This window comes from Schistocerca serialis, chromosome 10 (assembly GCF_023864345.2).
Source record: "Schistocerca serialis cubense isolate TAMUIC-IGC-003099 chromosome 10, iqSchSeri2.2, whole genome shotgun sequence".
In the NCBI taxonomy this organism is placed as follows: Eukaryota; Metazoa; Arthropoda; class Insecta; order Orthoptera; family Acrididae; genus Schistocerca; species Schistocerca serialis.
In genome coordinates this window covers 130,419,675-130,443,857 of record NC_064647.1, presented here as the reverse complement: position 1 = coordinate 130,443,857, position 24,183 = coordinate 130,419,675, and the positions used below count along the sequence as shown (strand labels likewise).

The window sequence follows — 24,183 nt, the reverse complement described above, 5'->3', positions numbered from 1 at the left end:
CACTAGATTCGTAGTGCTCCTGCCATTATTCGCGGCAGACAATCTTACCGAGTCCCGTAACAGTTCGGGCAATGCGTGTGCATCCAGCACAGAAGAAGGAGGTCAATGGCCGGTTAGCCGTAACTACATGTCCGAAAGAACAAATACCATCTTCATATATACACTCCTGGAAATTGAAATAAGAACACCGTGAATTCATTGTCCCAGGAAGGGGAAACTTTATTGACACATTCCTGGGGTCAGATACATCACATGATCACACTGACAGAACCATAGGCACATAGACACAGGCAACAGAGCATGCACAATGTCGGCACTAGTACAGTGTATATCCACCTTTCGCAGCAATGCAGGCTGCTATTCTCCCATGGAGACGATCGTAGAGATGCTGGATGTAGTCCTGTGGAACGGCTTGCCATGCCATTTCCACCTGGCGCCTCAGTTGGACCAACGTTCGTGCTGGACGTGCAGACCGCGTGAGACGACGCTTCATCCAGTCCCAAACATGCTCAATGGGGGACAGATCCGGAGATCTTGCTGGCCAGGGTAGTTGACTTACACCTTCTAAAGCACGTTGGGTGGCACGGGATACATGCGGACGTGCATTGTCCTGTTGGAACAGCAAGTTCCCTTGCCGGTCTAGGAATGGTAGAACGATGGGTTCGATGACGGTTTGGATGTACCGTGCACTATTCAGTGTCCCCTCGACGATCACCAGTGGTGTACGGCCAGTGTAGGAGATCGCTCCCCACACCATGATGCCGGGTGTTGGCCCTGTGTGCCTCGGTCGTATGCAGTCCTGATTGTGGCACTCACCTGCACGGCGCCAAACACGCATACGACCATCATTGGCACCAAGGCAGAAGCGACTCTCATCGCTGAAGACGACACGTCTCCATTCGTCCCTCCATTCACGCCTGTCGCGACACCACTGGAGGCGGGCTGCACGATGTTGGGGCGTGAGCGGAAGACGGCCTAACGGTGTGCGGGACCGTAGCCCAGCTTCATGGAGACGGTTGCGAATGGTCCTCGCCGATACCCCAGGAGCAACAGTGTCCCGAATTTGCTGGGAAGTGGCGGTGCGGTCCCCTACGGCACTGCGTAGGATCCTACGGTCTTGGCGTGCATCCGTGCGTCGCTGCGGTCCGGTCCCAGGTCGACGGGCACGTGCACCTTCCGCCGACCACTGGCGACAACATCGATGTACTGTGGAGACCTCACGCCCCACGTGTTGAGCAATTCGACGGTACGTCCACCCGGCCTCCCGCATGCCCACTATACGCCCTCGCTCAAAGTCCGTCAACTGCACATACGGTTCACGTCCATGCTGTCGAGGCATGCTACCAGTGTTAAAGACTGCGATGGAGCTCCGTATGCCACGGCAAACTGGCTGACACTGACGGCGGCGGTGCACAAATGCTGCGCAGCTAGCGCCATTCGACGGCCAACACCGCGGTTCCTGGTGTGTCCGCTGTGCCGTGCGTGTGATCATTGCTTGTACAGCCCTCTCGCAGTGTCCGGAGCAAGTATGGTGGGTCTGACACACCGGTGTCAATGTGTTCTTTTTTCCATTTCCAGGAGTGTAGTTAAGGCTAACCGGCCATTGACCTCCTTCTTCTGTGTTGGATGCACACGCATTGCCGGAACTGTTACGGGACTCGGTAAGATTGTCTGCCGCGAATAATGGCAGGAGCACTACGAATGTAGTGTGTGGACATTAAGTTGGGAATGTGAGTCTTACGAGGAGCGTGCAAGGGATAAGTCCCTACAGTCGTACTATCCTCTGTGCCCTCGGTGGCTCAGATATATAGAGCGTCTACCATACTAGCAGGAGATCCCGAGTTCGAGTCCCGGTCGGGGCACACATTTTCAACTGCCCACGTTGATGTGTATCAACGCTTGTCGACAGCTTAAGATCTAGATTTAATTATCATTTCATTCTAAGAGAGCTGTCCGAAAGAACAAATACCATCTTCATATTTATGTTTGGGGTTCTTGTCAGTTCCTCGAGAGATATGATAAATGCTTCAACATGGTCTGATTATGTACGAAAGTAGTACAAGAGAAGAATGAGAAGATTGTACACCAGGTGACGCAAACAAACGCCATGTGATTCCACACCCATCACTGGTTCAGCGACGGAAGGGGCGTCAGCAGAGGAGGAACGACGCATGCGTAGAGCGCCGAAGAACAAAGAGTAGCAGCAGACTGGTGTTCAAAATGGTTCAAATGACTCTGACCACTATGGGACTTAATTTCTCAGGCCATCAGGCCCCTAGAACTTAGAACTATGTAAACCTAACTAACCTAAGGACATCACAAACATCCAAGCCCGAGGCAGGATTCGAACCTGCGACCGTAGCACTAGCGCAGTTCCAGACTGTAGCGCCTAGAACCGCTCGGCCACCTCGACCGGCCAGACTGGTGTGTCCGAGATTATTCGAGTGCAAATCACTATGACAGACGGACGTCTACTGACAACGTGGTCGCCAGTGGGAGAGTGTGTTGTTATCCAATATGAATGGACACATGGGCTTACTATGTCCATCACTCATGAACGCCTACAGACCGTATATGGTGAAGAGGTCATGCCTCGTCAAATGGTTGGTCGCTGGTGCTGCAGTTACAGAGAAGGAAGGTAGAGTGTGGAGGATGAAGGTCGAAATGAGCGTCCCATCACAAATGAAAACCACATTGCTTTGGTACAAGGCATGCTGTTTGTTAGCTGACGAGGCTGTACAACAGTTCCTTGCATTGCAGGGCACCTAGTACCATCAGAGTTGTTTCTACAAACTGATTGCACGCTACGACAGATGTTGGTGGTGACTATGTCGGAAAACGATGGAAGATGTGTAGTTTACGACACCATGGTGTATTTGTTTTTGGTAATAAAGTTTGCTCGTGAAAGAACGATGACGAAACTTACTTCTGGAACGTCTCTCGTAGAAAGTTATAACTTTAACATTTTCTAATAACTAATGTTGATGCCTCCATGCTGTAATGACAAGTGGATCGAGTGATAGCGGTACAGAAGACTCACTCGTAGAAGTACGGTCCGATTTCTTGTACGATGGGTTTCTCCCCTCTGTGCACCGCCTCAGGGTTGGTGAGGTTCAAGACGTACACCCTGAAGTCGATGGGGTCGGAGAAGTTGGACCACATCTGGCGGATGTCTGATCCTTTCTTCAGTGCCAGTCCCTGAAACAGAACAAGCACAGTGTGCAATGAATTTTTTCTGTAGGTGTGTACTGAAGTACACGATACCAATGTTTATTTCTACTCGAAGATAAGTTCTGAGTTCCACAAGAGTGGCTCTGTTTATTTTGTTCTGATTTATCATGTTCTTTGAGGCAATGCGAGCCGGAGGAACTGGGCATGTATCGATTCAGTATACATAATGACGATCAGAGAACGTGAATACAAAAGAACTAAAGTATTCATAAAATGTGAAAGTAATTGTGAGAGACTGTACGAATAAATAACTCGTTACAGACCACATTAGCACAAAACCTATCGTAATTAGATGCTGTCACGTAATTGTTACATGTAATGAATTTTATACACTCCTGGAAATGGAAAAAAGAACACATTGACACCGGTGTGTCAGACCCACCATACTTGCTCCGGACACTGCGAGAGGGCTGTACAAGCAATGATCACACGCACGGCACAGCGGACACACCAGGAACCGCGGTGTTGGCCGTCGAATGGCGCTAGCTGCGCAGCATTTGTGCACCGCCGCCGACAGTGTCAGCCAGTTTGCCGTGGCATACGGAGCTCCATCGCAGTCTTTAACACTGGTAGCATGCCGCGACATTTTGGACGTGAACCGTATGTGCAGTTGACGGACTTTGAGCGAGGGCGTATAGTGGGCATGCGGGAGGCCAGGTGGACGTACCGTCGAATTGCTCAACACGTGGGACGTGAGGTCTCCACAGTACATCGATGTTGTCGCCAGTGGTCGGCGGAAGGTGCACGTGCCCGTCGACCTGGGACCGGACCGCAGCGAGGCACGGATGCACGCCAAGACCGTAGGATCCTACGCAGTGCCGTAGGGGACCGCACCGCCACTTCCCAGCAAATTAGGGGCACTGTTGCTCCTGGGGTATCGGCGAGGACCATTCGCAACCGTCTCCATGAAGCTGGGCTACGGTCCCGCACACCGTTAGGCCGTCTTCCGCTCACGCCCCAACATCGTGCAGCCCGCCTCCAGTGGTGTCGCGACAGGCGTGAATGGAGGGACGAATGGAGACGTGTCGTCTTCAGCGATGAGAGTCGCTTCTGCCTTGGTGCCAATGATGGTCGTATGCGTGTTTGGCGCCGTGCAGGTGAGCGCCACAATCAGGACTGCATACGACCGAGGCACACAGGGCCAACACCCGGCATCATGGTGTGGGGAGCGATCTCCTACACTGGCCGTACACGGCTGGTGATCGTCGAGGGGACACTGAATAGTGCACGGTACATCCAAACCGTCATCGAACCCATCGTTCTACCATTCCTAGACCGGCAAGGGAACTTGCTGTTCCAACAGGACAATGCACGTCCGCATGTATCCCGTGCCACCCAACGTGCTCTAGAAGGTGTAAGTCAACTACCCTGGCCAGCAAGATATCCGGATCTGTCCCCCATTGAGCATGTTTGGGACTGGATGAAGCGTCGTCTCACGAGATCTGCACGTCCAGCACGAACGCTGGTCCAACTGAGGCGCCAGGTGGAAATGGCATGGCAAGCCGTTCCACAGGACTACATCCAGCATCTCTACGATCGTCTCCATGGGAGAATAGCAGCCTGTATTGCTGCGAAAGGTGGATATACACTGTACTAGTGCCGACATTGTGCATGCTCTGTTGCCTGTGTCTATGTGCCTGTGGTTCTGTCAGTGTGATCATGTGATGTATCTGACCCCAGGAATGTGTCAATAAAGTTTCCCCTTCCTGGGACAATGAATTCACGGTGTTCTTATTTCAATTTCCAGGAGTGTATTAACTGATGCCATGTTTTACATTGCTGTGCACGCTGTGATCAGTACATTATGATATCTAATGATGGTCTGATGACTGAGACTGGTTGCAAAAAAGTAAGTATTTATTGTAAGCTCTTGGCAGTGAACTGTAATGTTTTTAGTACATTTATAGCCTAAAAACACAAAAGTTTAAGGATGTTTTATTGAAGTGCATTTTTTTCCATCTAGTATTCATCGAATTAGTGTTACAGTTTCTACTGAATGAGTCAATATTTCCAAGAAAAAATTCCATGATGGTCTACGTGTACAGATTGGGTGGAGCTGGAATTCCGAGACCACTTATTACATTAACATCAGTGTAACTAAATTAGAAATGTATATAGTAACTGACAAGCCACCTGTAAAGTGATGTTGTCTAATGTATCTGAGAATAACGTGGTGTTGGTTCTTTGTTTATACCTCAGCTTAACAAGAATTGAAAATGAGAGTACGTACGATGATACTCCTATCAAAACAGCAGGGCTAATGAGTCAAGAATTATAAAACAAGGGAACATGTAAATAAAACTGTAAATCTTCGATTGATAAACCTTAAATTTCCGAAAGTCCTTCACCAGTTGCTTCGAAATTTTCACACAACGTTGCATTCGGATACGTGCGTCTTTTCATATACCTATTTTTAATATATACGATATATAAATAATTAATACATAAAAAGGAAACATTACTGTCAAAAATCTAGAGAAGTTCTTGAGCAATTTTTCAAATTTTTACATAATATTCTAATGAATGTTAAGACGGACATAGGCTATATTTTACCACACATATCTGTTTCTCGTAGCAGTTCTTCTCTGGCTGGTGTTATGCTTTGTATGTTAATAGATACAATCGTTAACTGTAGTCCTGAAAAGGACTCAGATATATGTAGGAATAGCACCACCACCTGTTCGAAGACAGCTGCGACCGAGGAAAGAAAGGCAGTGGAACAGGAAATTACCCATTCTTTGCATGGGCTTGAACCGCATCCGCAGCAACTGAAGTCAAGGAAGGGCTCCCTCAGGACATCAAAGGAACTTAGAACCACTGCTGAAAAAGCTAGGTTGCAACTATGGAGGGCTGCGACTTTGCAAGATGGGAATACACTGATCCGAATGATATTCGGTGTGACTGCGGAGAAGAACAGACAGTTGGCCACATACTTCGGTGTCGGTTGTGTCCAGTCTCCTGTACAGAAGATGATCTTCGACAAGCAACAGAAAATGCACTGGAAGTGGCCAAGTTTTGGTCAAAGGTAATTTGATCATAACTGTATAAAATGTCTGTACATGTACCTGTATGTTTCTGACACGAGAATAATAATATTACACATATTTTTTACTACAGAATTGGCAAATTATAGACAGCTTAGAATCTAAGACAGAGGTATAATTTTGTTCTTTTTATCTTTCCAGAACTTCTTCATGCGTTGGCTGATGACCTGCCTCCATCCTCTTGACATCACCGTCCTTGGGTGTGAATTTCTTCGTGCGACAGAAAATTTTGCAGTATTGATCAGTATGCTGAAACGTTTCCTATTGTGTATGGTGTTTTCTGCGACGTTAAGTTTTCTCAGGTCTTTACTTGCCTCTTCCAGCTATCCCGTGGTGTTTCTTAATTTGGAAATGAAGTTAAAAATTTTCTTCGTTAAGCTATTGTCATTTATTCTGTACAAGTGACCGTAAAATTTTAATATCCTCTTTCTTATTGTGTCTGTGATTGTTTCTATGTTGCTATACAGATCTCCATTTCTCCCCTTTGTCCAGTTGTTATCTTTTTCTTTTGTGGTCCTAAAATTTTTCTGAGTATTTTCATTTCTTTCTTTTCCAGTCCTTTTTGTTCACCTCATTTGTTCAGTGTTATGCATTCAGATCCGTAATGTGCTTCCGGTTTAATTTCTGTTGCGTAGTTTTTAATTGTTGCCTGTAATGATAGTGGTGTTTTATTATATCTGTTTTGGGTGAGCTTTTATGCTAGTTGCATTTTGTTCTATCTTTCCTTACTTGTGGTGTTATCTAACCCATTTGATTGTATTCTTTCTCCCAAATACTTCAACTTATCAACTCTTTCGATGCTTCCGAATCCGATTTTAGCTGCAGTTTTAGGAAGTGTTTCTATTATTATCTTTGCATCTGTTTTGACCTTAGAAACTACTGCAATATCTTCAGCAAAAGCGAGATTCTTCATCTCAAATCTTACTCTTCCTTGTGCTAAATGGATTCATCCGACGTTTTTCTCGTGTAGGCTTCATCCCACTCTCTCATTACCCTGCCTAAGGATTGAAGAGAATCGGCGAGAGCACATCGTCCATCGGCCTGCCGAACACCTGTGTAAATTGTGAAGGGTTCAGAAACTTCTCCCAGACATTTAACCGGATCACATGTTGTGGCAGAGGTACGTTAAAATATAGCCGAAAGGCGCAGTAAAGTACAAAATTTCACCTCCATATTAATGTATATACAAGTAAAACTTTTAAATTTTGTACATGGCTGGAGCAGCAGCAACCGTTGAATGAAACCGTCTTGTGGAAATAGGTAACAGCCTATCAGTTACAAATACGAAGGTTTATTGAAACCCATTTAACGTGGTTTCAACGTTTCTAAAAATATCTTATTCACAAGGAAAATACGAGTATGGACAACTGATTACATATTATGCCAAAAACGCACTGTGAAATACGAAATTTCACCTCCACGTTAAATTAAAAATACACAACTCGTGTGGTACTCCCTCAAAAATGTACAGCTAGTGCACTAAATATGGAGGTGAGAGCCGGCCGGAGTGACCGTGAGGTTCTAGGCGCTACAGTCTGGAGCCGAGCGCCCGTACGGTCGCAGGTTCAAATCCTGCCTCGGGTATGGATGTGTGTGATGTCCTTAGGTTAGTTAGGTTTAATTAGTTCTAAGTTCTAGGCGACTGATGACCTCAGAAGTTAAGTCGCATAGTGCTCAGAGCCATTTGAACCATTATTTTGGAGATGAGATTTTATATGTGACTATGCCTTTCGGCTTTACTTTAACGCACCTCGGCCTCAACATGTAATCCATTTATCATATTTTCCTTCTGAATAACACATTTTTATGAACGTAGAAACCAATGTAAAGGGGTTTTAATAAACTCTCCAAGCTGTATCTGATGGGCTGTTCACAAGTTCTACAAGAAGTAACAGTAAAACGTTGTCAGCAAACAAGAAAATACACTCCTGGAAATTGAAATAAGAACACCGTGAATTCATTGTCCCAGGAAGGGGAAACTTTATTGACACATTCCTGGGGTCAGATACATCACATGATCACACTGACAGAACCACAGGCACATAGACACAGGCAACAGAGCATGCACAATGTCGGCACTAGTACAGTGTATATCCACCTTTCGCAGCAATGCAGGCTGCTATTCTCCCATGGAGACGATCGTAGAGATGCTGGATGTAGTCCTGTGGAACGGCTTGCCATGCCATTTCCACCTGGCGCCTCAGTTGGACCAGCGTTCGTGCTGGACGTGCAGATCTCGTGAGACGACGCTTCATCCAGTCGAAAACATACTCAATGGGGGACAGATCCGGAGATCTTGCTGGCCAGGGTAGTTGACTTACACCTTCTAGAGCACGTTGGGTGGCACGGGATACATGCGGACGTGCATTGTCCTGTTGGAACAGCAAGTTCCCTTGCCGGTCTACGAATGGTAGAACGATGGGTTCGATGACGGTTTGGATGTGCCGTGCACTATTCAGTGTCTCCTCGACGATCACCAGTGGTGTACGGCCAGTGTAGGAGATCGCTCCCCACACCATGATATGATGCCGGGTGTTGGCCCTGTGTGCCTCGGTCGTATGCAGTCCTGATTGTGGCGCTCACCTGCACGGCGCCAAACACACATACGACCATCATTGGCACCAAGGCAGAAGCGTCTCTCACCGCTGAAGACGACACGTCTCCATTCGTCCCTCCATTCACGCCTGTCGCGACACCACTGGAGGCGGGCTGCACGATGTTGGGGCGTGAGCGGAAGACGGCCTAACGGTGTGCGGGACCGTAGCCCAGCTTCATGGAGACGGTTGCGAATGGTCCTCGCCGATACCCCAGGAGCAACAGTGTCCCTAATTTGCTGGGAAGTGGCGGTGCGGTCCCCTACGGCACTGCGTAGGATCCTACGGTCTTGGCGTGCATCCGTGCGTCGCTGCGGTCCGGTCCCAGGTCGACGGGCACGTGCACCTTCCGCCGACCACTGGCGACAACATCGATGTACTGTGGAGACCTCACGCCCCACGTGTTGAGCAATTCGGCGGTACGTCCACCCGGCCTCCCGCATGCCCACTATACGCCCTCGCTCAAAGTCCGTCAACTGCACATACGGTTCACGTCCACGCTGTCGCGGCATGCTACCAGTGTTAAAGACTGCGATGGAGCTCCGTATGCCACGGCAAACTGGCTGACACTGACGGCGGCGGTGCACAAATGCTGCGCAGCTAGCGCCATTCGACGGCCAACACCGCGGTTCCTGGTGTGTCCGCTGTGCCGTGCGTGTGATCATTGCTTGTACAGCCCTCTCGCAGTGTCCGGAGCAAGTATGGTGGGTCTGACACACCGGTGTCAATGTGTTCTTTTTTCCATTTCCAGGAGTGTAGTATTTGTGACTTACCGGTTTGCGATTAGAATACTACTGCAAAATGTGAACTTGCAGTATGAATAAACAATGCTCGAAATCAGACAGAAGAGGAAAGAGGAGATTGACAGAGGAATGGCAGGAAATGCACATAAAAAATGGAAAGGAGGAGATGGACAGAAAGAGGGCAGGAGGAGACGGACAGCGAGCGAGAGAGGTAGGGGGTGATGAGAAGATGGACAGAGAGACAGGGACGAGGTATTCGACGAAGATAGGGGAAAGGAGGAGGAGGAGATGGATATGGAGAGGGAAAGGTGGCAATGGACAGAGACAGGGGGGAGAAGGAGGTTAGGACGTCTATCCAGTCCCCCCCCCCCTCCCGGACAAATAGCCGTACCATAGGTGAAAACACAATGGAGGGGTATCTGTTGAGACGCTGGACACTGTGTGGTTCCTGAAGAGGGGCAGCTGCCTTTTCAGTAATGGCAGGGACAACAGTCTGGATGATTGAGTGATCTGGCCCTGTAACACCAACCAAAACTACCTTGCCGTGCTGGTACTGGGAACAGTTGAAAGCAACGGGAAACTACAGCTGCAATTTTTCCCGAGGGCAAGCAGCTTTATTGTATTGTTAAATGATGATGTCGTCCTCTTGGGTAAAATAATCCCATTGGGATTTCTGGCTGGGGACTACTCAGGAGGACGTCGTTATCAGAAGAACGAAAACCGTTGTTCTACGGATTGGAACGTGGAATGTCAGATCCCTTAGTCGGGCGGGTAGGTTAGAAAACTTAAAAATTGAAATGGATAGGTTAAAGTTAGATATAGTGGGAATTAGTGAAGTTCAGTGCCATGAGGAACAAGACTTCTGGTCAGGCGAATACAGGGTTATAAATACAAAATCAAATAGGGGTAACGCAGGAGTAGGTTTAATAATGCATAAAATAATAGGAGTGCGGATAAGCTACTATGAACAGCATAGTGAACACATAATTGTAGCCGAGATAGACACGAAGCCCACGCCTACTACAGTAGTACAAGTTTATATACCAACTTGCTCTGCAGATGATGAAGAGAACGAAGAAATGTATGATGCAACTAAAGAAAGGGAGACGAAAATTTAATAGTCATGTGAGACAGGAATTCAGTAGTAGGAAAAAAAGGAGAAGGAAAGGAATGAAAGAGGAAGCCGCCTGACAGAATTTTGCACAGGGAATAACTTAACCGTAGCTAACACTTGGCTTAAAAACCACGAAAGAAGGTTGTAAACGTGAAAGAGGCCTGAAGACATTGGAAGGTTTCAGATAGATTATATAACAGTAAGACAGAGATTTAGGAGCTAGCTTTTAGATTGTAAGACATTTGCAAGGGCAGATGTGGACTCTGTCCACCACTTATTGGTTATGAACTGTAGATTAAAACTGAAGAAACTGCCAAAAGGTAGGAATTAAAGGGGATGGAACCTGGATATGGCCGAGCGGTTCTAGGCGCTACAATCTGGAACCGCGCGACCGCTACGGTCGCAGATTCGAATCCTGCTACGGGCATGGATGTGTGTGATGCCCTTAGGTTAGTTAGGTTTATGTAGTTCTACGTTCTAGGGGACTTATGACCAAAGCACTTAAGTCCCATAGTGCTCAGAGCCATTTGAACCATTTGAACCTGGATAAACTGAAAGAACCAGAGATCATAGAGAGTTTCAAAGAGAGCATACGGGAACAATTGACAAGAGCAGGGGAAGATATACTGTAGAAGAAGAATGGCTAAGTTTGAGAGATGAAATAGGAAGGAGAGGATCAAGTAGATAGAAAGACGGTGCCTAGTAGAAATGCTTGGGTAAAAGTATACTGAATGTAACTGATGAAAGGGGAAAATATAAAAATGCAATAAATGAAGCAGGCGACAAGAAATACAAACGTCTCAAAAATTAGATCGACATTGAGTGCAAAATGGCTAAGCAGGGATGGCTAGAGGACAATTGTAAGGATGTAGAAGCATTTATCGTGAGAGGTAAGATAGATACTGCCTACTGGAAAATTAAAGAGACGTTTGGTGAAATGAGAACCACCTGTATGAATATCAAGAGCTCCAATGGAAAACCAGTCCTAAGCAAAGGCGGGAAAGCAGAAAGTTGAAAGGAGTATATGGAGGGTCTATACAAGGGCGATGTACTTGGGAGCAATGTTATGGAACAGGACGTAGATGAAGATGAAATGGGAGATACGATGTTGCGTGAAGAGTTTGACGGAGCACTGAAAGACCTAAGTCGAAACAAGGCCCCGGGAGTAGACAACATTCCATTAGAACTACTGATAGCCGTGGGAGAGCCAGCCATGACAAAACTCTACCATCTGGTGAGCAAGGTGTATGAGACAGGCGAGAAGAATATAATAATTTCACCCCAAAGAAATCACGACGACAGGTGTGAAAACTGCCGAAGTATCATTTGAAGTCCCGGTTGCAAAATACTGACACGAATTCTTTACAGACGAATGGAAAAACTGGAAGTAGTCGATCTCGGGGAAGATCAGTTTGAAATCCGTAGAAATTTTGGTACACGTGAGGCAATACTGACTCTACGACTTATCTTAGAAAATAGATTAAGGAAAGGCAAAGCTATGTTTCTAGCATTTGTAGACTTGACAATGTTGGCTGGAATACGATCTTTCAAACTCTGAAGGTGGCAAGGGTAAAATACAAGGAGCGAAAGGCTATTTACAATTTCTACAGAAACCAGTTGACAGTTATGAGAGTCGACGGACATGAAAGGGAAGCAGTGGTTGGGAAGGGAGTGATACAGGTTTGTAGCCTGTCCACGATGTTTTTCAATCTATATATTGAGCAAGCAGCAAAAGGAAACAAAAGAAAAATTTGGAGTAGGAATTAAAGTCCATGGAGAACAGATAAAATTTTGAGGCTTGCCGACGTCATTGTAATTCGTCTGAAACAGCATAGAACCTGGAAGAGCAGCTGTACAGAATGGACAGTGCCTTGAAAGGAGGACATAAGATGAAACTCTACGAAAGCAAAACCAGGATAATGGAGTGTAGTGGAATTAAATGTGAGGCTGAAGGGATTAGATTAAGAAATGGGACACTTTAAGTAGTAGATGAGTTTTGCTATCTGGCAAGCTAATAGCTGTAGACTGGCTACGGCAAAGAAAACGTTTCTGAAGAAGAGAAATTTGTTAACATCGAGTATAGATTTAAGTGTCAGGAAGTCCTTTCTGAAAGTATCTGTATGGAGTGTTGTCATGTATGGAAGTGAAACATGGACGATAAATAGTTTAGACAACAAGAGAATAGAAGCTTTCGAAATGTGGTGCTACAGAATAATGCTGAAGATTAGATGGGTAGATCACGTGAAGAAGCTTGCACAGGATATAGTAGCATGGAGAGCCGCATCAAACCAGTCTCTGGACTGAAGACCACGACAGCAACAACATCCAGTTCCCATACATTGACATATGTAAATGTGTGATTCCTCGTTTCTTTATTTTCCTTTTAACTTGACTCAGGTGCAGCAATGCGTGGCTGGGAACAGCTAGTTCACTAACAAAAAGGAACACAGAGTTAAGAGTCAAACTGAACTGGAAATTATTTTTACGTCTTTGTCACTTTTACAACACTTAACTCATTGCTCCTGCTGTTTTGGGAATAGTATGATCCTTCATTTCCAATTTTTGTTAAGCTAAGTTATAACGAAACTGTCAACACCATGTTAATCTCAAAAGCGGGAGCTAGACAGCTTCGGTGCAGAAGTGTCTTATCGGTTACTGTACACATTTCTAATTTATTTAAACTTCTGATATTGAAATAAGGGCTGGTGATCAATTTCACTATTGTAAGATACCAATAAATTTGTTAGTACGTGCACAATACATAATGTACTATGTATCGCACTGGTTTATTGTATACCTCCATTGTGAACAGGTACATCTGATGATGAGGTTGGAAGCCTCGAAATTGATCATGGACAACAAAATATGGACCATTTAACAGCAATCTGAGACATACTTTTTTTTTCAGTTTGGAGCAGCGCTATATCCTGTAAGGTTATGGGTCACCTTGTGCTTAAAAATGCAATTCGGGTTTCTGTTTTTCAATACCTGCTTTTCTTCAGTGGGTAGATCACAGGGAGTACTCGAAATCATGGCGAAGGCTATTGCTTGACATATGGCGATTTGGTGGCAAAAACGTTATAATACGACCAATGAGTGTTTTAATTAAACATCCACCTGGCGTTGAGGTCTTAGAGACACAGAGGTAGATCACAGTCGAAGCTGTGATGTACTTACATTCTCGTATGTTAATTAACGGACTATGTGGAGGCGGCATTCAGAGATATGTAAGCGTTATCATATGATGCGCAAATTACATGCTTTCAGGGTAATTTCGAACTGGGGCATTCAATAGATAATGCGATAAATAAACTGCTACTTTGGAGAAGTCGTCAAAGCGTTTCAGGAGCGGAAAACTTGGTGTAATTTCCAATTACAAACAGTGGAATAGACGAACGTGTTATTCAAGCTGTCGTAATTGTATTTGGCCGGTAGAGGGCTTTACTGAGTGTCGGAGGATACACGATTAATGTTGGGCTTTCCAATGCTCTTTGTAATATGAAAGTCGTTAGGCCACACTTAAATATGCTTCGTGTGAGGCGGAACCTGTTGACTAAGGAAGGTAGAGCTCGTAGGTATTATTGTGCAGTAACTTCATACAGTCTCTAAATTCTGAATGAGCACTGTCTCATCCATACCAAGGAAGACTTACACTTTCCATACTTTTGCTACCCTCGTCGTCCATTACTCATTTGTTACTTACACAAAAAAGCAATCATAAGTGCCTATCAAGACGTCACAGACGTCAAGGAGACGTAATCTCCAACTGCCCGACATTTCTAGGTTTATAATTGACTTCTGATGATAGAGACAATAACTGGCAGAAGGTGGAAAAGAGCAGACAATTCATAACAGTCATCATAAGAGTGTCGAATAGTATAAATGTAGGAATAGTATAAATGTAGGAAAGACCAATGTGATGACAATCATCAAACATGAAGTTTCCTTCAAAATTTCATTGAAAGCAAAAAAAAAAAAAAAAAAAAAAATAAAAAGAAAGAAAGAAAAACCTTAACTCGGGTAAAATCTTCTAGATACTTAGGAAGTTTGGTGACAGGAAATATGAACTGTGTGGAGGAAAAAAAACTAGATAATACACGGTGGCTTAGAAACTAACTGAAGCACCCAGAGAGGGGAGTAGGAAATGAAATGAATCTTCGCAGTTTTAAAGGGTATGTGATATATCTCAGTGGGTCATATGTGGAACCAAATTTACAAAGATCTTGACAGTTTAGTCCTAATTATCAGTGTGACGTAGCCTTCCCGTTGAGTAAGGTTGAGTAAAGGTTTCTCCTGATGCGAGGAGATCCGTAACTGTTGCAAGTGTCCTATATATATAGCTGGATACTGAGACTGGGACAGAGGTCATCTGCGAGCTTCGCCAAAACATGTCCTATCACGGACAGGTCTGTGTATCTTGCTGTCCATGGGAGTTCATCAACTTCATGCAGACAGTTCATACAGCCGCAAGCCATGTGTACACGAGCATTGTCCTGTTGGAAAATGGCACTGAAACTCTGCCACACGAGAAGTAACATGAGAATGCTGGATGTCCATGACGTAACGTTCTGCCGTCAGAAGGAATGAAAATTAGGATTTAACGTCCCGGCGAAATCTTGGCCATTGAAGCACAAGCTCGGATTATATCAAGAGTAGGGAAGGAACTCGGTCGTGCCATTGTAAGAGTTTTGTTTTATATAGAAAATTGTAATTTTTGGAATATTTTGGATGTCGTTCGGAAAAGTAAAGGTTGAGTAGCATCTGAGTAATAGCAGGCAACTTCTCTACCAAAGAGATTGCACCAGAAGAGACTGTTAGTAGAAACTTTTCTTGTGAGTGGACTGCAGTTCTGGAGAGAAAGAGGGGATGAGTCGAGTTGTTTCCTGTGATAAAGTAAGAGGTGTTTAGGCCACGCTGTGTGCCGGCAGTAGTTTGCTTTTATTATTTTTCATTTATGGAGAGATATTGTGTTAGTTCATTCACAAGATTTCAAAAGGTAGTGTCAATAGCGCATTTCCAGAGACATTCAAGCGTAGTAATTAATTTGGTCAGGGATTTAGAATTGGATGTTATAACGTAACAATGTGTGACCTACTGATTTTTCCTCAAAGATGGATAGCATACATCTTTGTAAGAAATTAAGGAGAATTTGTAATTTGTTCTGGTTCTTTTCACTATTTATATAAAGTGAATTTTTAATATTTCAAGTATTAAAATATTTTGTCTCAGTGATTTAAGGTTTTCTTAATAAAGTTAGTTTATTGTTTCTCCATCAATCTGTATTCATCTCTTTATTTCAAGTGTCATATATATGTATATAATGTTGCTTTCCCGAATATCTCAATAATAGAACTTTAATTGATAATGGTCATTGCAGTAATGAGATTTAATAGGACAGGAGTTTTGTGGATGTCTCTACAGTTCAAAGCACGCATTGCACATCAGGTTGCTAGTAGTTTGAATTTTTATTTTTTAACTGTAGTTGAATTCTTTTATCTTGGCGGCTCACGCATGCCCGCCCAGACGCGGGAGATTGCTGCGTTGCCAGTTGCACACGACGCACGCGCCAATAGAAGCAGCGCCATAGTATAGTATAGTTCGCAAGCTTACATTTAGGGGGGGAGCGCGCAGTTCATGAAGTAAAGCCACCACGGCCGCATTAACCCTTTCGCTGCTACAGAGACGTGCTCCCCGCATTCCGCGCTGTGCGCGATTTTGTCACTGCACTGCTCGCCTGTGCTGACACATGGTGTTTCCGACTGCTTTGACACACTTATCATTCGATTCCACAAAAACTATTTGGCCCAAAAATTAGATTTTTACACATCTTCTTGACTGATACCTTCCCCCCACTTCCTTTGACTGATTAAAGTGCTTTAAAATAAAGCCAAACGCGCCCGGCGTAAATAAAACTTTTGTTACAGTCGCGAAAGACGGAACATTTCTCAATATTACATACGACACCTATGTGGTACTTACATTAAATGAGATATTGTTATACAGTAAATTTTATATGAAATTTAGGTAACTTGTCCACATTTCATTCTCAACATTGTGGCAACTAAAATCGACCATACGGAAAGTATACGCTATGGACTTTTACCTCTGCAAACTGTTCAAAATTTCGTGCAATGGTTTTCTACATTTAATGCTGCACAATAATTGGGTTGAACATCGAAACAAAATTAAGTCATTTATGGGGGGAAGGTATCAGTCAAGAAGGTGTGTAAAAATCTAATTTTTGGGCCAAATAGTTTTTGTGAAATCGAATGATAAGTGTGTCAAAGCAGTGGGAACACCATGTGTCTGCACAGGCGAGCCGTGCAGTGATGACAAAATCGCGCACAGCGCGGAATGCGGGGAGCACGTGACTGCAGCAGCAAAAGTGTTAATGAAGAGACAAAACATTAGAAATTTCAAAAAATTGCATTCAAACGAATAAAATTCGTGAAGTAAGACACTTCAGCCGGCCGGAGTGGCCGAGCGGTTAAAGGCGCTACAGTCTGGAACCGCACGACCGCTACGGTCGCAGGTTCGAATCCTGCCTCGGGCATGGATGTGTGTGATATCCTTAGGTTAGTTAGGTTTAATTAGTTCTAAGTTCTACGGGACTTATGACCACAGCAGTTGAGTCCCATAGTGCTCAGAGCCATAAGACACTTCGATATTGTTTTTAAATAAAGAAAATATTTAGCATTGCACAAGGTTCGAAACTCGTTACCTTTCGCTTACTAACCCATCGCCTTAACCGTTACGCTAGCGCAACTCATCCTGCTATGTCGCTCCATAAGGACTGTAACAGGTCACGCAAAATTCTGACAAACACTGTTGGTATGCCTATGAATTACTCGCACTTCGTCGAAGTACAATAGGAAATAAACAATTACCGCTGTTGTTTATTGTGAAAAAGCGGTCCGTGAGAGTGATACAAACACCTTTCCTTGCTATCGCCTGAATTAGGAGTCTTATTGCTTGTTTGGTTTAATTAATTAATAGAAAATGAAGCAATTGGTATAAAGAATGGTTTTTCCAAACTTTCTATAAAACAAAGTCTGCTATCAAGACATTGCTTTTGTTCTATTACTTTATTTATGACTGAACGTTTCTAAAACTGAAGACACTCGTCCCTGCTCTGCTCTGCAGTCGAGATCTGGCAATGTCGTTCTCTGTTCATTGGCTGACTGTATTTTTTGACGTCAGATGCGCAGAACGAACCTAAAGTCGGCCGCCAACATAAATGACGCGCACTTTAGAATAACAGCAGCAGCTGCAGTTGTTTGGAGATGCCAGCGGCACAGCATTTATTCGTTGTGCGAACAGGTGTGCCATTTATAATTTGTGTGTGATACAATTAACATTCAAACAGCGACATTCTTTTCAGAGAGGGTGGTTTTAGTAGTTATTTATATTTCACATTTTCCTGCAGTCAGACTGCTTGTATTATTGACAACAGGGCAAATTTCTCAAATTTGGCATGATCCTCTATGAGCATTACAGAATAGAATTTGATGTTCCATTTCTGATTAACTTTTGCATTGCTGATTACTTTTCAAGAATTAGGAGATTACTTAGGAATTGAAATACGAGCTTAACTGTTTCTCTAATCACCACACAGACAAAATACAAGTAAATGTAACTATACAACACCACAGAACAAAAAACTAATTAGCCGCTTTCACCCTTTCACAGAAATCATCTCGCCATTTGCATGGAATGATTTAGGGATAACACGGAAAACCTAAATCTGGATGGATCACGACGTGAAGTCATACGCAATGGATCCTGATGCCATGGCGCCACGAGAAACACTGGAGTGCCTCTTCACAACATAGGAAGAAAGGGACGTCTCCCCAGGTCCCCATACGGCGACATCAGCAGCGCATTCTTATTGGTCAGGAACCACTCCACACGTAGCCGTTTGTGTTGTGGTGTGAACGGCAGTCTTACTCACGACACGGCTATTCCTTAGTCCGGCGGCTGTTACTCTCCGGATAATGGTGCGGGATGACGCGGAATGTTCCAGGGAATCCATTATTTGTCCTCGGACGGCGGGTTGCAGGTGTGAAGGGGTTTATAATTGCAGAATAAGACGATCCTTCATTGTAGTGGTCAGACATGTCGACCGGAATCTTGATGAAGAGTGTGTCTCCCATCACGTTCCCATGCAGTCCAACATTGGGCTACTGTCACAACAGAACGCCCTACAAACCTAGATACTGAACGATTCAACCAGCCAGCTGTATGGAGACTGACATGAGGCCCTTTTCAAACTCTGTCAGGCGCTGATAACGCTATCTCATACGTGTACCCGGCATCGCCATTACTCAGCCTCTGAAGCCGCTCACGCTTCTTATATCCCCAGCTGCCTTGTTAACAATACTAAATATGAACAACACTAAGTCACTGTGGTGGCCGATTTTCAGTCACAGAAAACTGCAACTCTGATCATTTGCACACCCACCGTTGGTGTACAGTCGTGGACAAAACGAGCGAGTCCCCTCGCCTTTTCGTTATGCTGATCCGCACGGCTTTAAAGTCTGCTACACAGCATAACAGGCAAGGCGACGAAGTGCTTCCAACATACTATGCACAGGCGTGAAACTGACAAACTATTTGAACTTTGTCAGACTGTTAGCAATCATGTGTAAGAATATATTAATGCTGATCACTGTGTTAAACACAACAAGTAAATGTTAGATATAAATGAAAGAAGAAACGCTAATTAGTATGAACTGTACTAATAAAAATGAATTTCAGCTTGCCGGCCGGGGTGCCCGAGCGGTTCTAGGCGTTACAGTCCGGAGCCGCGCGACTGCTACGTTCGCAGGTTCGAATCCTGTCTTGGGCATGGATGTGTGTGATGTCCTTAGGTTAGTTAGGTTTAAGTAGTTCTAAGTTCTAGGGGACTGATGACCTCAGATGTTAAGTCCCATAGTGCTCAGAGCCATTTGAATTTCAGCTTATCGAGATAACATAACTGTTTTAGTGAGACAAAGTATCCCAGATGGTTACCAATCAGCAAAACATTATGCGCATTCGGCATCGAAACGGTCTGTGTCAACGTTCAGACCAGTCATACTGGATTACCGTTGCTGACCTACCATGAAAGTTTGCAAATTTAGCAATGCGTGAATATTCATAGTGAAATTCAGTTAAAAATCATTCATTGCCACAGTTAAGTCAATTCATTTATTGACAGGAGAGGAAAAAGTAGGCAGTAACAAGTATGAAATTCTACAAGATCTTCATATTTACATCCACAGGGCGCCGGTACATAATAAAGGTAGCAATAAAACGTATTGGAGGGGGGGGGGGGCACGACAATTTCTTACAATTGCTTTACTGATAGTCTATCTGCCTCCACTGAGATTAGAACCGAAAATAAACCAGACCTCCCTTGCAGTAGCAAACACCTTTCACTCCACTAGCAGACAACCCAGGTAAACAGCCCCCTATTATTACCCCACACATGAATAAGCCGGCAATTTCGCACTGAAAATGGCTAAATGATCTGCAGTTTCTGTTGCATAGAGCTTTCAGGAGTCAAAAACCTGAATTTTCTACCTTTATATCACCGCTTATGTGACAATCATTCGGGATGTTTGTCGAAATAACAAAATACTGTTATTAGCTAGTAAATTTAGTAGGATAATTCTGCACCACCCCAGGAAATAAACGGCTACATAGCTCCAAACGTATTCTACAATGTTTAGAATTCTCCATTAGACTCATCACAGCCAGAAAACGTTCATTAGCCGAAGTGTGGGAGTGCTCGAACTTCTAAAACGCGGTGGCATTAATACTGGGATCTGAATTACCACGTGTATAGGCAAATGTATTTTAGCTGCATTCCTGTAAACGTGATTTGGATCGAAAGCGTAGCTACGATTAATATGCTGATGTATCGACTGCAACTAGAACATTTCGAATAAAGAGTAGGGCGAATTATTTATGCGGCCCTTATCTTCAGTAAGTATGGTAGCTATTTTCGTTGTTAGGATTTCGTCACCTAAACCGGTAAAAACGGAACCCTACTAGTCTCACTTGCTTGATCGTCATCTGTCTACCCAACCCTTAAAACCCATTTACCTCGAGTACAAGTAGACCTAATAAGCGGAAATGTATCGCACTTCCTGCGGTATACGGTCCCTTTGGTGGTGTAAGAAATTCATTATTATTAGTACAGTTCATACTAATTAGCGTTTCTTCTTTCATTTATATCTTATATTTACGTGTTGTTTAACACACTAACCAGCATTAATATAGCCTTACACGTGACTGAAAACTGTCTGACAAAGTTCGGATAGTTTTTTCAATTTCACACCTGTGCATAGTATGCTGTGTAGCAGACTTTAAAGCTGTGCCGATCAGCATAACGAAAAGGCGAGGGGTCTCGCTCGTTTTGTCCACGACTACACGTGTTCAGTTCAGACAAATCCGGAACTTTATCCACAAAACGTTTAACACTTACCATTCACTTATTGCGCATGGCATCCTTCGAACCACTCTCCTCCGCAATTCATACACGGCTCCCGACACCGTTTCCACTTCCAGAAGCAGTCTTGGTACGCCTCTTGCTGGATCGCTCGAAGCGCCGTTTGCGAATATTCTTTTATCTCGTCTGTCGTAGCAAATCTTCGTCCTTTCAGAGGAGTTTTCAACTTTGAAAATAAAAAAAAGGTCCGCAGATTCCTGGTATGGAGAGTATCGAGGATGAGACGGCACAAAGATTTAGTTTGTTCTGCAACTGTCACGCACCTACAGGGATGAATGTGCGGGCGTGTTACCGTGATGGGAGAGCCATGAATTGTCTCGCCACATTTACTGCTCACATTTTCTCGCAGGCGTCGCAACACGTTCCGGTGTACCATCAATTAACAGTTTGCCCCTGTGGCACGAAATCATGATGAACTCATCCTTCGCCGGCCGCGGTGGCCGTGCGATTCTGGGCGCTGCAGTCCGGAATCGCGGGACTGCTACGGTCGCAGGTTCGAATCCTGCCTCGGGCATGGATGTGTGTGATGTCCTTAGGTTAGTTAGGTTTAAGTAGTTCTAAGTTCTAGGCGACTGATGACCTAAGATGTTGAGTCCCGTAGTGCTCAGAGCCATTTGAACCATTTGAACTCATCCTTCAATGGAAATTGTCAGTATGGCTTTAACATTTGACCTGGCATGACCAACCTTTTTTTGGTCTTGGAGAACCTTTCCCCACGCATTGTGAAGACTGAACCTTGGCCTCAATACCACAAGCGTAGACCCACGTCTCACCACCAGTTATGATTCTCTTACGGAACATCTCGTTCTTATTAGTGCGATCCAAAAGCTCTTCACAGATTGTGAGCCGAATGTCTTTCATGAGCCGTGTGACGAATTTGGCGGCAACACGACTCATTTCAACACGCTTCGTCAGGATTTCATGACGTGTCCAAATTAAATATTACATTCTCCGTCACTCTCTCGGACAGTCGGTTTCGATATGCACGCACAATTTCTTTGACGTTCCTGACATGAACATCGTCCTTGGACGTCGAAGGGGGTCATGAACGAGGGTCGTCTTTAGCTTCACTGTGGGCATTTTTAAACAGTGTGAACCATTCGTAACACCGAGTACGGCTTAAATGTCCATCACCGTGCCGTCTCGAAATTCGCAAACAGTGCGACACAGCTTTCTACTCAGTACAGCGCTGGACAACAACTAACAGACATACAACAATGAAACTTCCAGCAGTTTCACATTAAACAGAGGCGTGTGCAGGGATGCCAAACCATATTTCGCTCCAACACACGATTAGCGCGAAATTATGAATGCTCCCCAATTTTTTGAACAGACATCGTATACGGGAATAAACTTACATTGACTCCATTTTGGTCTCCTGGGTGCTTCAATATTTTTGTCACTCAGTCTACGTGCGAAAGAACTTTGGAAAAGGTGGAAGATCTGATGACAGCAAGAAAGATTTGCCAAATGGCACCTATGCTCATGCAATCCCCGAACGTTTTCTTACCTTTCTTTACGATGAATCTGTCTTTTCGACACTACATCTTTTTTATTAGATATTTTCTTGGATAACCGTCTTCCGCAGCAGCTATTCTATACCAATTAGTTTGGTTTCGCTGTCTTGATGTTACTTCAACGGAAGAGTAATTTTAACCAGACACGTTTCACTTTAATTTACGAATCATATTTTACTTCGTGTTTACGTCTTCTGAAGTCCTCTGCTTTTTCTTCCAAAAGAAACGCGGTGGTCTTCAGAATATGTAAGGACAAGGAAAAAACACCAGTGACCACGAAAGTCTATTTCTAAATTATAGTGAAACACGTCTGACAAAAATACTCTTCAACATCCACACCTGCATGGTTACTATGCAATTCACAATTACACTACTGGCCATTAAAATTGCTACACCACGAAAATGACGTGCTACAGACGCGAAATTTAACCGACAGGAAGAAGATGCTGGGATATGCAAATGATTAGCTTTACAGAGCATTCACACAAGGTTGGCGCCGGTGGCGACACCTACAACGGGCTGACATGAGCAAAGTTTCCAACCGATTTCTCATACACAAACAGCAGTTGACCGGTGTTGCCTGGTGACGCGCTGTTGTGATGCCTCGTGTAAGGAGGATAAATGCGTACCATGACGTTTCCGACTTTGATAAAGGTCGGATTGTAGCCTATCGCGATTGCGGTTTATCGTATCGCGACATTGCTGCTCGTGTTGGTCGAGATCCAATGACTGACTGTTAGCAGAATATGGAATCAGTGGGTTCAGGAGGGTAATACGGAACGCCGTGCTGGATCCCAACGGCCTCGTATCACTACCAGTCGAGAGACCATGGTGGCGGTTACCCTTGACGCTGCATGACACACAGGAGCGCCTGCGATGGTGTACTCAACGACGTACCTGGGTGCACGAATGGTAAAACGTCATTTTTTCGGATGAATCCAGGTTCTGTTTACAGCATCATGATGGTCGCATCCGTGTTTGGCAACATGGCGGTGAACGCACATTGGAAGCGTGTATTCGTCATCGCCATACTGGCGTATCACCCGACATGATGGTATGGGGTGCCATTGGTTACACGTCTCGGTCACCTCTTGTTCGCATTGACTGCACTTTGAACAGTGGACGTTACATTTCAGATGTGTTACGACCGGTGGCTCTACCCTTTATTCGGTCCCTGCGAAACCCTACATTTCAGCAAGATAATGCACGACCGCATGTTGCAGATCCTGTACGGGCCGAGAAGTAACGCCAGTTTCATCGATTTCGGGTGAGTGGTTAATTAAAAAAAAAAAATCGGAGGCCTTAGAACTTGAATGCACCTCGTATATATGCTTGCCCACATTGACAAGGAATCTTATACACATCACGTTTCCTCAGGCCAAGATCATCCATAACCGAAGCCAACAGGTCTCTCTGTTTTGCAGATGGTCGGAAAACGCACTTAA

General features: G+C 44.6%; 1 protein-coding gene across 3 annotated transcripts in view; it reads right to left on the bottom strand.

Moving 5' to 3' along the window:
• The window catches only part of LOC126425091 (sensory neuron membrane protein 1-like), a 454,807-nt gene that overhangs the window by 366,179 nt on the left and 64,445 nt on the right, over positions 1 to 24,183 (bottom strand). For all 3 annotated transcript variants that reach the window (XM_050088008.1, XM_050088007.1, XM_050088009.1), the window contains exon 3: positions 3,041 to 3,198. In XM_050088008.1, coding sequence (XP_049943965.1) covers positions 3,041 to 3,198 — 158 coding nt within the window. The remainder of the gene's footprint in view (positions 1 to 3,040; positions 3,199 to 24,183) is intronic.